At 48.4% G+C, this 17,887-nt stretch overlaps 2 protein-coding genes across 9 annotated transcripts in view; one reads left to right on the forward strand and one right to left on the reverse strand.

Annotated features, from left to right (window-relative positions):
* TGFB3 (transforming growth factor beta 3) overlaps window positions 1-13,839 on the forward strand; it is a 15,900-nt gene extending 2,061 nt beyond the window's left edge. The window contains exons 3-7 of the mRNA XM_025201724.1: window positions 741-870; window positions 2,437-2,544; window positions 3,418-3,589; window positions 4,962-5,115; window positions 7,589-13,839. Coding sequence (XP_025057509.1) covers window positions 741-870; window positions 2,437-2,544; window positions 3,418-3,589; window positions 4,962-5,115; window positions 7,589-7,747 — 723 coding nt within the window. The 3' untranslated portion in view covers window positions 7,748-13,839. The remainder of the gene's footprint in view (window positions 1-740; window positions 871-2,436; window positions 2,545-3,417; window positions 3,590-4,961; window positions 5,116-7,588) is intronic.
* Window positions 13,840-15,780: 1,941 nt separating this feature from the next.
* TTLL5 (tubulin tyrosine ligase like 5) overlaps window positions 15,781-17,887 on the reverse strand; it is a 178,375-nt gene continuing 176,268 nt past the window's right edge. For 4 of the 8 annotated variants that reach the window (XR_003093381.1, XM_025200719.1, XM_025200705.1 and 1 more), the window contains one exon: window positions 15,781-16,369. Coding sequence is in view for 2 of the 8 variants with exons in the window: in XM_025200691.1 (XP_025056476.1) it covers window positions 16,329-16,369 (41 nt within the window). In the remaining 6 variants the exon portion in view is untranslated. The remainder of the gene's footprint in view (window positions 16,370-17,887) is intronic. The other 4 variants (XM_025200684.1, XM_025200676.1, XM_025200667.1 and 1 more) reach the window with 1 other exon arrangement.

Below are 17,887 nucleotides of genomic sequence, written 5' to 3' on the forward strand. Positions count from 1 at the left end.
AAAGGAACTGTGGAATATGAGCCCCTGGAACTCAGTGCCCTTTGAAACAAGCTTTGGCTCTGCCAAGAGAGATGGTCTGAGGACTGGTTTATAGTTTTGCAATGGGACTCACGGAGAAAAGGTTCAAATGTGAGGTTTCCACTATACCCTGCTGTGCTGTTTGAGGGCAGTTGAGATGGGCCTTGAACCTAGGGTGGGGTGGGGTTGGGTATAGGTCTCACAAGGTTAGGAATCCAATTAAATATGCATTTGAACCCCTGCCATCAACTGGGTTCTAGTGCTGAGCACTTTGCCACAGGACTGATGGGCCTGCCAGGTTAGGGGACCCAGGATAGTGAGACCCCCCCCATCCTGCCTCAGTGCTGGTCCTGCCCTCAAGCTCTAGTCCCCTTTCTGGGGACTTGGAAAACAAAATCGCCCATTAACCTGCAGTCAGGATTCCAGTGTGCTACTTCCCTCTACAGTTACAGCCCACCCCTAGGATACAGCAGGAGAAGGTTTTCAGGTTCCTATGTGCAGGACATGTGGAGGTCTCCAGAGGTTGGGTTGGTGCCTGGAGAGTCTCTTACCTTTACTAGGTTGTTCATTCAGGAAAGCTGAGTCTGACCCTAGTCTCTCCCTCTCTGGATTCTTCCCTCTGGCTTACTTGGTAACAAACCTCCTTAAGCAGGGAGACAAGGTAGGTATGAGGTCCCCACACCTTTGCATACTTATTCCTGCTTTACCTTCTCCCAATACAGATCCTCCGGCCCGATGAGCACATAGCAAAGCAGCGCTACCTCAGTGGCAGGAATGTGCAGACACGGGGCTCATCAGAGTGGCTGTCCTTTGATGTCACTGAGACTGTGCGCGAGTGGCTCCTGCACAGAGGTAGGAGTCTTGCTGTTTTGGTTGGGTTGTGTGGAGCGTCTGGTTAGTTCAGGCAGTTACTCCTTCAGAAGGGGCTAATGAATGCAGGTTGACCTCCCCATCACCGTCTCCCAGTAGCAAAGGGCAGTTCACCAAGTTTGGGGAAGTGAGGGTCCCACTAAAAGCAGTTCTTCCCAGTTTGAGAACAAGACTGCCTCACTCTATGTAGCGTACTTTCTCTATTAGGTATCTGCCTTGGAGTTCCCACTCTCTCCATCTGTACAGGACTCAAAATCCACTTGGTATGTTCATCTAGAGATGTATCTTATTTTCCTTTTGCAGGTGAAAATCCTTTGATTGATAAGTTATCAAATCTGATTTGTATATCATAGGCTCTAAGACCTTCCTGAATAAACCAGAGCATATGCTTTAGAGAAAAATATTTTTTGAACTCTGGTGTGACCACAGATCTTGATTCTCTTGTCTGTCTGTAGCATTGTAAAGGTGAGGAAATAACAGAGGCTGTCTGACATATCTAGGCAGATGGAGACTTTAGTGGCACAGCATACAAACAGCAGTGACTGAGAAAAGAGCAATAGTTTTGCCTCTGCAACCACTTGGCAGTGCCAGCAGTTATGGGACAGCTCCCAACATGAACACTGACATAATTCACAGCTGGAACATGGGGACTGTGAGTCACAGCTAGATTGCCCTCCCAGATAGAAGCTAGGTGTCACTAAAAACTGGAATGCACGCACTGGGCATGAAGCCAGTCCCTGAAAGGATGAGCTGGGAGCTTGTGGGCTCCTTCTATTTTAGAGACATTCAATTTTATGTCCTTATGGCCCAAGTTCAGAGCCTGAATTGCAGTTAGCTTCAGACAGTAACGCTGGCTGACAGATACCATGATGTGGATAGTGTCTAGAAATCAAAGTGATGAGTACCTTACTAACACAGCAGAGAGCTAGATGTTTCTACCTGTGCACATGAGGTGGAAAAAGAGCTTCTGTCAGTCTTCTGTCACTTTATCCTGGTCCATTATGAAAACTGCTTTCACAACCATACTGTGTGACTGTTCTCAGGATGTTATTGTGGACATGAAAACAGACTCAGGACAGTCTGTGTGACTTAACCCAAAGATCAGCAGAAACAGGAAGCTACAGCCAATAGGTAGAATACCCCTAGTGAAACAATTGCTTGTGTTGAGCTTACTTGCTTTCAGGTCTCTGCCACAGATACAAGCTAGAGACCAGGCAGTGGAAAATCAGCATTATTTAACACAGACACAAAGGGCCAGGTTTTTAAAAGTTCTCAGCTTCCGACAGCCTTCATAGAGGACAACAGATATTGTTGGATGCTGAGTATTTTGGAAAATGAGCTCACCACAGGAGAGTTCCCTTTAACAGCTGTTGGTACAAATGAAGTCACCAGCCATTGCTTCTCACTCTCTGTCTAAGATGATAGACTTTTATCCCAGTCTACAGATTAGGAACTAAAGGAGAGTCTGGATTCTCTGGGATTCCCTTGAACTGGCCAACAACAAGTGAAGAATGTGTTTCTAATGGAGTCTCATCTCCTCCTCTACAGAGTCCAATCTGGGTTTGGAGATCAGCATCCACTGTCCATGCCACACTTTTCAGCCCAATGGTGACATCCTGGAGAACCTGCATGAGGTGCTGGAGATCAAATTCAAAGGTGACAAGGGGCTGGGGTTGGGGGGAATTTGATGGGAGAGGGAAGCATAGAGCTGCTGGAGAAGAAGAATCAAATTCAGGTGTTGCTCTGCATGTCTGAGTGTTTTAAATGTAGGCAAAGCCATGTACACACAGTGGTGGTGTATTTGAATTTGCATGCTGACTGTTGTAGTACTTGCATTCTGCATGTAGGCTTGGAGTGCTTGCGTGTGCAGAGAAATGCACTACTGCCCATGTCCGTGCATTCAGTGAGATAATTCTGTATTTATTCTCTCTCTGGGGAAAAAAGGCTGGCTCTGATGCATTCTCAGGCTTCCAGTGTGCTTCTGCTTTTCACTCTGGTTTCCAGTTAGGGTGATTGAGACAAATCATGAGTCCTGCCTGAAGTGGCAGAGAGTCAGTGGCTTGGCTGGATAAAGAAGTAGGAACCTCCTGGCCTGCAGCCCTGGGCTGCCGCCGCTGGCCCCCACAGGCTCCATTTCTGAGGCTGTTCTGTGGAGTGCCGGTGATCTGACATCTTTAAACCATTCATCTTTCTGCTTGTCCTGGGACCAAGGCCAAGAATGAGTGGGGTGGATTAATGGCCCCACCAGCAGTTTGCAAATGGTAAAACAAATGGCCATGAGCCTCTTTTTCAAGCCAGCAGCAATCAAATTCACTGTGGAGAGTGAGGGGTCCCGGGGGTAGGGTGTGGGGCAGCTGGGAAAGAAGGCCCGGAGTGAATAAACATGGAGATTGAGTACTTCTCTTCAGTTCAGAAGTAGGAGCCAATGTTAAATGCATCCCTCCAGATTGTTGAAAGACCTCCCTGCATCTTCACTCTCCACTTCTGCGCTGAGACAGACTTTTGATGAGGGCCATTTTCTCTCTGTAGGCATTGATAGTGAAGATGACTATGGACGTGGGGACCTGGGACGCCTAAAGAAGCAAAAGAACCTTCACAACCCCCACCTGATCTTGATGATGTTACCCCCACATCGGCTGGAGAGCCCAGGTTTGGGAGGCCAGAGGAAGAGACGAGCCCTGGACATGAATTACTGCTTCCGGTAAGGGAAATGGGACCCTTCACACTCCTGGAGTTAATCTGCCCCTTTATTCACAGAATAGCAAGGCCCTGCTCCCATTTCTGTGGCCATTTTTTTTCCTGCCATGCTGTAGGGTAAAATCCTAGAAAGTTCCAGCACATCAGAAACTCTTGGGATGTGAATCAGTGTGGTTCCTTGGGGCTCTCTTCTTTTGGACAGATCTGTGCTGGGCTAGCTTGGGATGCTGTTCCTCTGTCTCAGGACAAGGGCATAGCAGTATCCAAGAAATAGAGATGGACCCATATTGGCCTTGCTCTGGTGATCAAGGGGCTAGTCAGAGAGGAACCCACAGGGCCCTATGCTGTTCTCTTGGAGACTCATTCAAACTGTCCCTCTGAACGGAAACCTGCCACATCACTGACCAGGCAGGGTCTTGGGATGAACATTTTAGAGCCTACAGAATAGGGTCCCTGTTCTTGAGCATTTTGGTTTGTTTCTAAGATTTAGCTTCTATTTAAAGGAATTTTCCTATGTACAGAGGCTCCTCTTTTCCCTTCCATTCTAATATTATAAAAACCTTAGTCTGTCTGTCTGTCCATAACGCTTTATTTGTGCTCTGATTGGCTGTCTTGGCAGTCAATCAGAGTGCTCTAGATAGACGGGACAGATGGCGGAGCACCGCCATGACATTGGGGACTGAGGGGCCGGGGGGGGGGGGGAGGCAGGTCAGCTGGCTTCCCCTCTTGGAGGCAGAGGGGGACAGTAGTAACCAGAGCCCTGCCATAACAGAGGGGACAGAGCTGGGGAGTGAGGACAGCAGCACTGGCCTCGCCCTCCCAATCTGCTCCTTGGAGCCATGGGCCGGAACAGCCCCCCATCGCCTCCCAACAAAAGCTGGCGGGAGAGAGGGGAGGGGGCACCTGTGGCCACCATCAAGCCCAGGAGGACACGGGGTGGGGAGCAGCCCCAGCCCCAAACCCAAACCGGGTCGGGCCTGAAAGGGATGGGGCCAGACTAGCACAGGGGAGGCAGGGAACAAGGACACAGGGCCGAATGCTGTGCTCTGTCCCTGCTCCCTGCTGCCCCCCATCATTTTTGATGGGCAATTTGCTAGTATATGTCATAATGGTGGAGCCAGCTGGTGGTGGATATTGGGGACCACCATGTTTACAGACCTGCCTCTCTTGTGCTTTGCTATCTGTTTAAGTCCACGGAGAATGGAGCCCTAGCCACGCTTTCCTAGCAGGTGTTGGGCATGCTAGCACGTACTAGTCAAGAGACTGTATCTCTCAGTGGACTGTGAATTCCCTAAACCCTGGTGGGGGTGGGGTAGAGCAGAAAGTCTCTATTTCGCTGGTATTTGGATTCACTTTGTGCCAATGGTTTGTTTCAGGAACTTGGAGGAAAACTGCTGTGTCCGCCCTCTTTACATAGACTTCCGACAGGACCTGGGCTGGAAGTGGGTCCATGAGCCCAAGGGTTACTTTGCCAACTTTTGTTCAGGTCCTTGCCCATACCTCCGCAGTGCAGACACAACTCACAGCACGGTACGGCTGGTGGTTAATACTCTTAAGGGCTTCCAGTTGGGCATGGCTACTGGAGCTGTGACCCTACAAGTCTGATCTCATTGGGATTCATGTAGACCATTTCCTGTGGACTGGTAAGGGGCACTCCACCTGTGGAGTCAGTTCTGAGCTTGTCCCCAGTTCAATGTTAAGGGATGCGTGTGACCATCTTTCAGATGCGATTTTTAACAAGGCAGTGCTGACCATTTGCTATCCTGGGTAGGTTTTTGGTAATTGTTGGCTATGTCAGCCAAAATATTCAAGTCAAATTTCAGCTTTGGAGAGATGGTATTGGTGGTATCTTTTGGATTGCCATTCTGACCCACCTGCAGTTTCTGTTAGAGACAGGATTTTTCTGTTGCCTATGCTCCAAACTGTCAGCTAATGCTCTTGTACAGCTGCTTTCAGTGGGGTGTGGCTGACCTGGCTACTGCCCCAGAGATGGCTGCATTCAAATGGTGGGGAAATTCTTTGTACATAAAGAACTAAATATGCCCTCCAGGATGCATGGGGTATGTAGCAGGCTGGTTCAATGCAGAAGGGAAAATGGCTACATGAGAAGTTTCCTGTTGTGCATGGGTGCCCTTCCTTACTGAAAAATGCCAGCATAGCCCATGGGTGGCCCCATGGCGACAGCTGCAGAGAAGCCCAGTTAACAGTTTGATCCACATGCAAAATGTGCAGAAACCTATGCTTTTTGGTAACCCACTAGCTATCATTCCCTAATGCTAGACACTGGTCAGTCTTTGAGACTACTTGGGTCTGGTCAGGATCCTGAAAGTGGAACAGAAAGACAGTGGCACAAAGGAATGGGGGCAGGAGGAAGGCCAAGGGTCAAGGACATGGGGATGGTGCAGGCTAAGAGGCATAGGCTCCAACCTTCCACTGCCGTGGCTGCACAAGGAAACATGAGCCAGAAGAAGAACATGCAGGGGCTGCTACTACTTGGAGACGGAGAAGATGGAATCACCCAATGGCTACTTAGCTTCAGGTTCATTAAAAAGGTCATTAGTAGCTTGGATGCAAGGCTAGTTACCTGGACAAGGGAGACACTGCAGGAAACAGGTTAGAGCACTCTTGAAAATTTCAGCATATGTACTTCTGCCAGGCCTGATGGAAGCAGGAGGCCTGGAACCAAGGGAATGAATGAGGACAAAGGCTGGAAGCAGAACGCAGGGCAAAGAGCGGAACTCTTTGGGAATAGAGTCCCCTTCCCAGGGCAAAGACAAAGAACAAATGTGCACATGCAAGGGGTTGCATTCTCCTGTTAGCCACCATGGACAACTTTATGAAAGTCAGTGGGGCTGAAGCAATGCACATGAAAGGAGAATTTGGGTTGGTTCATATTTTCAAAGGAAAACAAACAAGAAGGGAATTAATGAGAAGCACAACTAACTAGAAACCCCAGTGGGTTCTTAGAACAATGCATCTACTGCAGTTTGTCAGCTGTGCCTGGGGAAACATAGTGAAAAACAAAAAACTCCAGGATCAATTGCACTGAACCAACCTTGCTGCTGGCTTGTACACTGGTGTCAACGTACAGTGACCCAGGCAAAGCTGGCAATGCTTTAATTCAGCATCCAGGGATTCAACTGGAGAAAAGTGAATTAAATGGATCAGATTAATAAAACAAGATGTTTCCATAGCACATTTCATTCCCCATGACAGTGGGCCAAACTCTGCTCTCATTTAAACCAGGAGCAACTCCACTGAAGGAAATGAGACCATGCTGGGGAATGTAAGAGCCTTTTTTGGCCCCATGAGGCTAAAAATCATGTGCCATTGACATGCAGCTACCTCTGGAGAGAAACATGGCAACTGCTGTAAGACAGCTATATGACTGGAGCATTTGTCAGTGGTTTAGGGCCAGCTGGTAGGAAGAATCCAGTGAGGTCCCACAGGACTCTCTTCTGACTCCAGACAATCCTGTAATGACTTGGAGGATGGAATGGAGAGCGAGTTCATCAGATGGCTGAAAGTTGGGAGGGAACTGTAGATACTTGAGCGGGTGGTATTACATCCAGCACTATTTGGAGATGTTGGCTGAAATCAACAAAATTGATTTTTTCAGCTGTCTTTTATGGAGCCCGGGACAGCATGGCCCCAAGTTGGTTACACCCAGTATTGTTAAAATTGTAAAATGGGACACTGATGGCTGTGCCAGTGCAGAGCTGGGAGGATCAGTTTTTACTTTGGCTGTCCTTGCACTGAAGTCATCTGCCACAGAGTAGAGGACTTGACAATAAACAAGGGCTCATAGGTGCTACAGTGCAGATCAGAACCTTTTAACATGGGCCATGTTTTGGGCCGAGCCTCTTGGAGGATTCTCCTGCCTGGCAGTCAGTCAAGTACAATGGTGGAGAGTGTGATAAAAACCAGTTCTGACCCATGGAGTAGCAGCCCCAGTAATGTCAGGAATCTCTGACCAGGTCCTAAATATGCTTCTTTTCTCCAGGTGCTGGGTCTCTACAATACGCTGAACCCTGAGGCATCTGCCTCACCTTGCTGCGTCCCCCAGGACCTAGAGCCTCTCACCATCCTGTACTATGTTGGGAGGACCCCCAAAGTAGAGCAGCTTTCCAACATGGTGGTGAAATCCTGCAAGTGCAGCTGAAAGGCAACCAGCCCCACCAAAAGTTGAGAGGATCTGTCACTGCTCTCCCTCCTTCTTCCAGAGCACTAGGAATAGAACCAGGGGACCAAGGACCCCAAGCACCCAGGCCTGGGCTTCCAACCTTGTGGCTCAGGATGTACCAGCTCTCTAGGGATCCGTTCTGGAGTGTTTTAGTGTCGTGTTGACTCAGTCTCCTTCCTTCTGGGAGTCATTTTGGTGACATGAAGACTGTACTCTCGATAAAGGCTGGACATTCATGGTGGAAGAGGGACACTGAATGGAGAAACTGCACTGTTTTGAAGCATGGATGGCTGAGAAAGGGAAGCAAGAGTGTGGTGAGAATGGCCAAACGTGGGGTGGGAAGAGAGACTGGCCAGTGCTTCCTGCTCACACTACAGCTGTCCCCTGACTTCAGCCTGCTCCTCTATTGTGAAGAATTAGAATTTCCTTCTGAAGGAAGAAATTTAAGTTTTCTCTGAAAAAAGAGCATTAACTGAGAAGAGGTCGAGAAAGGCACCCAGAATCTTGCTCCTCAGAGCTTCTCAGGATGGGCCTGTCTGAGAGGAGGGGAGAGCACGCTGACTTCATTTGCAGAATAGTTGAGGTTTCCTCTGTGTTTGCCATACAGCTCCACTCTTTTCCTGGAATTCCTGATAGATGGTTTCTGGGTCAGGGTGGACACCACTGCTCCTGGGGTACCTGAATTTTGGATCCATCCAGTTTGGGGTGATTACCCTCAAAGGACTCTATCTGTGTTGTGGTATGTGAGGTGCTCTAGGGTATTCAGTACCTCTCCTGCACAAAGACCTGGCCCAGGCCTTACCTGCCAAGGTTTTTAAAAAATATTAATCTCAAAAACATTGTAAAAAAATAAATATTTTGTGGGGGGAAACAATCAGAAATTGTCTGATGAAATAGAGATTTTAGCATTTCAAAGTTGTGCTTTACCTGCAACAAATATTATAAGGTAACTCTGAAACACGCCCACCATCCCCTATAACCCACTCTCATTGGAAACATTTCAGAGTAGACCAGTCTGAGGTGCACAGAGTGAAAACACTCCAGCAAGTTTCAGTTCTTCTCCTTGCCAAATGAAATAGCTTGGAGGTTCATTCTGGAGATGCATGCAGTTCCCATGAAAGGGATCTGTTGTGTATAAGCCCTGTCCCACATAAGCCCCTGACATGCTTGCCACCTCCCCAAGTGCTCTTGGAGACATGCACACAACTTTTCCTTCAGCACCTATGGCATGCAGTTCTGTGTGGCCTGTCAGCATGCCAATACAGTTAGTGGCTTAACAGCTTCAGGTATTCAGTTAGCAAGCACCTGAATGTGCCCTGCCAAGCAAGAAAGCAAGCAGTTACAGCTTGCCAGTCATAGGCAAAGACATAAGGCTTACCAAATCTGGACTTGCATGCAACTAAACCCAAGACAGTATCCCATAGACGTGCTCAAAATTCTTTCAGTTTACCAAACTTTAAAACCCAAATCTAGTATGCTATGTCACAGACGGGATCAAGGCAAGGTACAGTCCATACATCAGTCAATCTAATGTTCCTTTAGAAAAGATGTGATTTTTCCAGAGAAATATGTTGCCTTCTGCCTGCAGATCTCTCTAGATCAGTGGTGCTCAACCTTTTTGCCTGTGGGGTTGGATGGGCAATGCTTGTTTCACCCTGTGGACCAGATCCAGCCTGTGGACCCAATCTGGTGCCCAGGGTGGGACCCCATCTGATTATATAGAGGAGGGTAGGGGGCAGCCCAGCCTTGCTCTAGCCACATGAAGAAAGGCTTTGCCCCAACCAGGACCAGCAGCAGGGGAAGGGACATGACCTGGCCCCACAGGGAGAAGGGGGTGCAGCCTGGACCCTACCCAGCTGCAGAGGGAAGGGGGTGTGGTCCAACCTTGCTCTGGTGGTGGGGGGAGGGTTGTGGCCCAGCTCCAATTCATTGCAAAATCCCAGGTCTTGGGATTTTGGTGGGGGGTGGGTAGTATTAACTGCCCTTGCTTCCCCACCACCATCCTGACCCATGGGCCAGATTCCAAAGCTCCATGGGTCACATTTGACCTGCAAACTGGAGGTTGGGCACCCCTGCTCTAGATACTGGGGAACCCATAAACAGACCTGCTCCAACAGGGCTTTAGATATGCAAGTCCTCTGACTCATAGATTCATAGATGCTCAGTCATTCCTAGTCATGATCTTGAAAACTATAACAGAGCCCCCTCCCCCCCCATCACCTCACCATCCCCAACAACTGTGGAAAATGACACTTGGCTGGTAGTGCTAAGTCACCTGTGATCAGGTTCCTGCATGGACCTCAGGGCGGGTAGCTTTCCATGGAGTCCCAGACTGGTTCTCCACAAAGCAGGCAGTTGCTGTTAACGTCCCTGTGGTGCTGTCTGTCCCAATACCATCTCAAGCATTTTAAAGAGTTAAGGAAAACCCCAAGTGGTGGGCTGGTGGCTAGGGCAGGGGCAGATGCAATTACAGCTTGTGTGCTTTACTAACCTAAATCATGTAGTTAGGGCAATGTCCTCTGGTGACAAATACTGCCTGCTGACTACACAGCTTATTTCTTTTCATCTCTTTGGGTCTCCTTGACCTGCAATCAACATGATGAAATTAGCTCTGCCCAGTCCTGCCCCCACTTATTTACTGTGCCTAATCCAATCCTCTAGTAGGAAAGAGGTGCTCTCAGTGCTAGTGTTTCCCTTTCCCCCACCATATCCACTCCAGAAGAAGGGGTTGTGCGTGTGTGCATGTGTGCACACAGTGGCTGTGCCAACACGCTGGCGGATATGCTGTAAATGCTTAGCTATAGCTACGCAGATGGGGGAATCCAGATGCCAGTTGGCAGAGGAGGTCTTTCTAATCTCCTTAGCAGCCCCCTGGGAAGTTTTGGTTTACAAACTGGAGCCTGTTCCCCGGTCATTGTTCATTAGTACTAGGCTGGCCTCACTGCCCATTCAGCTGAAGGAGGGGGGGAAAAGGGGTACAAAGGGCTGAACTAGAGCACAAGACCTGATGATAATACATGGCAGTTAGAGCACTTTGAAGGCATTTGTGAAGTAACTTTGGCAGCCCACAGCACAGTGGGTCTAAATCATGAACCCCCCTTTACAAATGGAGAAACATAAGGACTTGCATCTTGTAGTGCAGCAGGACCAGCAATGGCCTGATGGGGGTAAAGAAAAGAAAATCTTTTATCGCATTTCTTGGTGACAGCACAGCAACAATGAGCTAATCCAATAACTTTCTGGTTACAGACAGGTCAAACATGTTCCTGAGCCCAGTATTAACAGTGATTGGCTCAGAATGCTAGGATGGGGAAGAAAAGGAAAAAGAGATCTGAAAGCAGTTCTCCGTATGTTCTGTTATCTGGGGGATAGCTGTGGGTTGGACAGTGGGAAGAAAGGTGGAAGCAGTAAGCCCCTTGTTGCTTGTCATGACTACAGGTGCAATCCTTTACCCCTTCCCAGGAACAAAGGTAGGTGCAAATGACCCCATCATACTGCACCTAGCTCAGTATAGCAAACTACTCAGAAATATCCAAGAAAAGGAGAAAGGAGCATTCTGCACTGCCATGAGGGACAGCCTGGGTAGGAGTATCTGTGACAAACCTTGTTCTTCATTGCTATGCATGGGAACAACATTCCACTGTGTACTACTGGAGGGTGGATACAGTATAGAAGCATTTGCAAAATAGAGCTCTTAGGGTTGGCTGTACTTTGCATCAACCCCAGCTACTGAATGGGAAGAAAAAACTGGAACATTTCTGCCCCTAGCATGTGAACTACTTCCCCCACTAACACCTCCAGCCACTAGGTGCTGGTACCTGACAGGCAATCAAAAGGCAAAATGGCACAAACTCAGACACACCTTTCTCTCACTGAAAGCAGCAACAGCTCAGCCTCACATCATCTGGTTTCAGATCTTTCCCTTTTTCTGCTCTGTTTATTTAGCATCCTTCCATTCTTCAGGCTCATAGATCCTATTCTGAATTTCCTGGCTGCTAAGAAACCTGCCTTGTTCCTATCTGAGGTGCTCATGTCATCTGAGGTGGAGACTTACATTGCACACCAAACCAGCCCTGGCCTCATAGGTGTGACAGGGTCTCACTGATGGCAACAGTCTGTGATGCAGAGGTCCTTCAAGTAGCTCCATGTTTCAATGCAGGGCAGCTTCTGTCACACTGAGGGAGGTGGAGAATTCTAGGGTCAGTTCCACCGTATAAAGGAAAGTTCTCCACCTCTTCAAAGTGTTTCTTCAATGTGTAGTCCATCAAATCCATATAAATGGGTCCACTCTCTCCACAGGCAGGGAAAAAACATTAAAAAAACAGAAGAGGTCATGCCTGCTAATTCTCATGGGGCCCTGTGTTTGACTTCCTGTATCCACTCTTGAAACTGATTAAAATGATATATAGTAATGCAGAACAACACCTGCTGACTAGGATCCTAATAACCTGTGGAATGGTCTCTACTTGGTAGCTTCAACTAGGACAGCATTTCTCAACCTGTGGGTCATGACCCAAAAGTGGGTCACAAGAATATATGGAAGGGTGGCAAACAAACTTTAAACATGGATCAACAAACTTTAAAAATGGAGAAAAAAAATGTGGGAAACCATGGCTTTTCCCTTGCAGGCTGTCAGAGTTCCTGCCCCCCACATCCGCCTCCTGCCCTACACACTGGATAGATATGAAGGAGAAAATATTTTCCTTGACTTAAAAAACAGTAATGAGTTTTAAATTCGAGTCTTTAGAATGAGGTACCCAAAAGCTGCACAAACAGGTCTCTTAACGTGAACCCTAGGATACTTAATAAAAAGAACAGCTCGCTTCTTTGCATATCTATAGTATCCCACTTTCTCTCCAAGAGGGAACCTCAGTTCTTGTCCAATGGACCTTTAGAAAAGACCCATGCTTAAAGCGATCCTTCAAGAACAGAGCAACAAACCCCTTGAAAATCTGATACCTCAAAAGCTCCTCTGCATGTTTATGTTTTAGAACTGGGAGAGGGAATCAACTGACCTGAATGGCTTTTATCCTTTCCAAGTGAAACGTTTATGCAGAGTGACATGAGGGTAGGGTCCCTTCTTTGTGACATCCTGAGTTATGTTAGAAGGAAAGGAAATAGATACCTTTTGTTCAGGGGGAAAATGGGGATTTGACTTGGGAAGGAAGCTGGGCACTGCCAGAGAGAAAGCAAGTAAATGGGAACTGAAAACAATGGGTGCTATTTTTCTTATCCTGGCTGACAGCACTGTGATTATGCCACCTATGGCTATAGATTCAGACAAGGACACAGAGTTCTGGTCACCACAATGACTTTCCAGAGAAGAATGGGTTTTAGGGATTCAGGTTCAAGTTGCTTGGCTCCTTTTAGAACAAACCTAGTTAGGGTATGAGATTACATAGGGAAGGTGGCACAAGATCTTAAGAAACTAGTGAACACAACAACCCTTTCAGGTACTAGGCTGTGATTTCATGGGACAGAGCATAACGCATTCTTAGTGCTAGGGGCCCTTGCATCTGCAATAGTACAGAGATAATTTGCAGTTGTGGTTTGTGGCAAACAAATATACTAATCCTTCAAATCTGGTGTAACAGAAGATCCATTCCTTGTGATCTGTTTGCACTGTAGAGCCAAACTGCTGGGCTGCAGACTATCCCAGCTGCAGGTGCTGTTCTGAAAGTCAAAAAAGATTTCCTGCCCATTATTAGTCTTGTGAGAGAAGACAGCAAGGATTTTCTTCTCAGATGGGCAGGTTGCTCTGGGAGTTTGTCTGGGGGACAGGGTGTGATGCCAAGAGGATGTCCTGGTCACCAGTGAAACAAGGATCTGCAGCCACTCCTGTGACAAGTGTTTGTGGTCCTCTCAGTACAAGAACCAAGCTTGCAGCAGCATCCTGAGAAAGTTCCAGAGTGGCCTCAAAGATTTTTGATAAACTCTACTGGTGAAAGAAGGCAGCAGACCATGTAAACCGCAACTGGAATATTTGGTTGACTTACAACCAGTTGTCCAGTCATGATAGACTATGACCTCCTCCTACTACAGAACACTTGTTGTAATAAATACCGTGTTATAGCCGTTTATCATTTGTTTTGGATAACACATGAAAACCTCATTCAGAATCAGGACCCCAGAGAAGGACATAACCCTTAACCTGAAGAGTTGGAGACAAATTAGCAGAACAAAAAATGGAATAGACCAAAAAGATTCTGTGTTGAATTTTTGGAACTAGAAACAACAGTGAGAACATGAGCTAGGAAGCTTGGCACAAGCAATTCAGAGGTGGTGTGTCAATTTGCTTGCAGCTTCTCCTTTCTGGGAGGTTAGAGGCATCAGGTGAGAATAGTTCTTGAGCTTAAATGACATGAGACAGTAACCACTTGCAAAGACAAAACAACCCATGTGTCTAGTGCTTCCCAGTCCAAGAAACTGGCTGATTCCATCTGCAAAGGAATGAGGTGGGTTTAGGCATGAAGGCTGACACCTGAATATGATAGTGTAGGGTGGTCCCCGGCATCTGGATTGCAGGAATCTTTCCAACAGTGCTTGTAGGACACAGGAAATTGAAAAGGTAAATCTGAGGTGACGGAGACCAAAGAACAGTGCTGCCCACAGCACATTATTTGCTCAGTCTTGTTGCCCATGCAAGCGAACACTGGGGACCAGAAGTATAGGGCAGGGTTCCTCAACTGGTGGGACATGTCCCACTGGTCAGATGGGAAGGTCCTCTAGGTGGGACTTGGGTCGTGGTGTGCCACGGCGAGACTTCCAGTTTCACTTTTGCACACTTTGGCTGCTGGGGAACTCCCCCTGCCCCCTCCCGCTCTTTGACTGGCCTCTAGGGGACTCCCCTGCCCGTGGACTGGTGAGACCAGGATTTTTTGACCTTACATAGGTGGGACAAGATGCAAAAGGTTGAGAACCTCTGGTATAGGGGACTTCCAAGGACCTATGACACTCAATTTAATATAATAGGTACAGGTCTTCCCAAACATCAGCAATTCTTTCCTTTAGTTTGGAAGATGCAAGGAAAACTCTCTTTTCTGTGGGGTTAGTAAAACCTCTCTCTATAAGGTAACAGGTAGGTCTGAATCCTGACAGTTTCCAAGCCTTGTTTCAGTGGCTCATATCCTCTACTTTAAAACTATTCAGGAAGGTAGTTTCAAAGTCAAATTCTCCCTCTGTGGAATATAATGAACTTCCTCTCCTTTCTTAGAAACCTCTGGAGAAGATGGGCTTGGATTGGCATCTTTGGGGAAGATGATCCAGGGGTCTGCAGACTACAGATTGAAAACCACTGCACTAGGAGCAGGATTCTCAGTGGCAAAAAGTCTTTTTCCTTTGATACTGCCTTAGTTTCCCACACCAACAACTATCTGTTGTCAGTCATTTACAAAAGATCTTTTAGCACCAGAAAAAACAGTAAACAGAATGGAAGGGTTAAAGAAACTGGGTCCTAGTAAGTGGTTTAGTGTGGGGCCTGGTATCACAGTAAGAGCCTTTGTGCTGATCAGGAACATGGTCCATTACAATCATTCCATTTGACTGTTTGCAAGGGACAGAGCAGCTGGAAAATATGTAAAAACCTCATAGGTTATTTCATGAACCTGGCATCAAAAAAACTGACCAAGGTTTGAAGCTGCTCAGTGTGCATTTTAAGGGTGGGTCTGCTCCCAATGCAATTTCCAGCTGCTGATGCATTCCTCTAGGACCAGCAGAGTAATCTTCATAGCACTAGGCAAACTTTGACCAGAGTGCTGCAACAAGCCACTGCTACAGCTGACAGGAGCCACCTGGATCTTCAGCTTCAGCCTTGGGTCTGGGAACACCAGCCAATTTGAAAGAGTTCAAGAAGCATTAATAAATAGAAAGAAAAATCAAAATACAAAAATAAGCCGCAACAGAAACATCCCACCAAGAAAATGGCATTTCTGACAGATTGTAAAATCCTGCCCAATATAATAAATAGAGGGGCAAAGATTGATCAGGGTGCAAATTAATAACTGAAAAGATAATCAAAACAAAATGAAATGACTTTATTCAAACAGTGTTTCCATGGCTTCTTGCCAGAATTCAAGATGGTGCCAAATGAGGATCTCTTTAGTCACATGGTCTAATAGTCCTCTTCTGTCATTGGTAGTCACATGGTATAAGCAGCATCCCTTCATGGGCAGGGAATCTTGGCTGTTAAAAGACTAGGATGGGCTGCAATGGCTGAGCAGATAGGGAGGCTTCATGTTCAAACTTGGACCTCGGGAAGCACAATGAAGACAGCTAGAGGACCTGTCTTATGTGAGCCTCTGTGGCCAGTGAGTGGAAGGTGTGGGAGAGAAGGAACCCTAAAGCTTAGTGACAGAAGCTCAGAGTCAACAGGGCACCTCAACGTGGGCTGCACTACCAGTCCCATAGTGCTCAGCTGCTCTCCTGTCTTCAGGGAGTTCTCTGAGATGTGCAGCAGGGCCTCACACCCACCCTGGTCAGAGTGTTGTGGGGAGGACAGTACAATGAATAGTCACTGCTGCGTCATCCTTTGCTTCATGCTGGGAGCAGTGCATTGCGTTTCTCACCTGCTGCTCAGGGTTAGTCCTTCACTGTGAGTAGGAGCTGGAAAAAACACAAAGCAAAGTCCATGAGCAAACTCAAGACGAGCACTCAGTATGAAACACTGCTATGCCAATCCACAGGGTACAGAATTAGCATTACATGTGTGGAACGCCCCAGCAGGGCAGACACCTCACTACAGCAGCACCAGAGCACAGAACAATATGCTAAACCCATTGAAATGAGCCAACATTAAAAACTACAGATACTCCTTAAAAGCCTAGGGACAGCAGGTATCCCTTCAACTGCTCAGGGGCAGATTCAGTGGGGGTGCAGTGACACAGATGCACCTCGCCTACAGACCATGCTGTGGGAGCAGCAGCAGGTGGTTTGCAATGCAAATATGAATCCTGTCCCCTCCACCCTGTTCTTGGCACCCTCTCTCTTTCCTACTTTCCCAGGGGAGAGGTGCTCCAGAGCTGCTCCTGCCCTGCTCCAGCCAGGAACAGCAGCAGCAGTGGGTGGGTTCCTCCTCCCAACCTGGTGCCCTTAAGTGTTCCCTGCCAGCCTGGGAGCAAAGGGAAGGTGGGGGAACCCACCCACCACTGCCATCCCCTGTTCAGCCCAGCTGCATCATCTCTGGAATCCCTCCCTCTACAATCCCCCCAAACCACAATCCTCCCAATTAATTTCACGGTAGGAAGGGGGCTCCAGAGCCATTCATACTCTGTCCAGAGTCACTGCAGCCGGGCTCAGTAGGAGACAGCAGCAGCGGTGGCAAATGGGTTCCCCTGCCTCGATTGCTCCCAGGCTGGCTGGGAACACCCAAAGGGAATGGGCAGAGAGAAGGAAACCACCTGCTGTTGTTCCCTGCTGGAGTGGGGCAGGAGTGGCTCTGGAACCATCCTCCCACCTTGGCCCAGATCAGCTAAGGCAGAGGTGTCAAACCTTTTTGAATGTGGGGCCGGATCATGAACTTTTTATCACCCAGTGGGCCAGTGAGCCATATTCAAACACCCTCTGTCCTGGACCAAAGAGCCCCTGCCTGTGTAGCCCTACTGCACCTGCCTGTTACTGCAAGGTTCATGGTAGCTGCTGGTGGGCAGGGGTAGGAGGGACCCATTCTGCCTCCAACCATCTACTGCCCCAGAGACTGAAGGGGAGAAATAAATAGCTCCACATCTCCATCCCCCAAGCAGCGCAGCCCCACGAGCTGGTGCTGCCTGAGGGCGGCTGGAACAAGGCGGCTACTGCACCGCAGCCTCTTACTCGCCCGCCCGCCCGGCCCCACTCACTGTGGTGCCCAGCCGCCCGCACATGCAGCCCCAGTGGCCTCAGCGCTGCAAGCCCGGAGCACGGGGTCCAGCAGACCCCGGCTCCCACCACCTTGCCCTGCAGAGGTCATGCCAGGACCCCGGCTGCCGAGGCCCCCTGTGCTGGCTTCCCATGTGCTGCTGGGGACGGGAGCACGCTGACCAGGTTGGCACCAGCCAGCAGAAGCGGCAGTGGAGCCGTGTGCTGCTCAGGACTGACCGGGGCAGGCAGGGGAAAAAGCAGCTGAGCCCCTGTCCACCCGGCTGG

This window comes from Alligator sinensis, unplaced genomic scaffold (assembly GCF_000455745.1).
Source record: "Alligator sinensis unplaced genomic scaffold, ASM45574v1 scaffold280_1, whole genome shotgun sequence".
NCBI lineage: Eukaryota > Metazoa > Chordata > Crocodylia > Alligatoridae > Alligator > Alligator sinensis.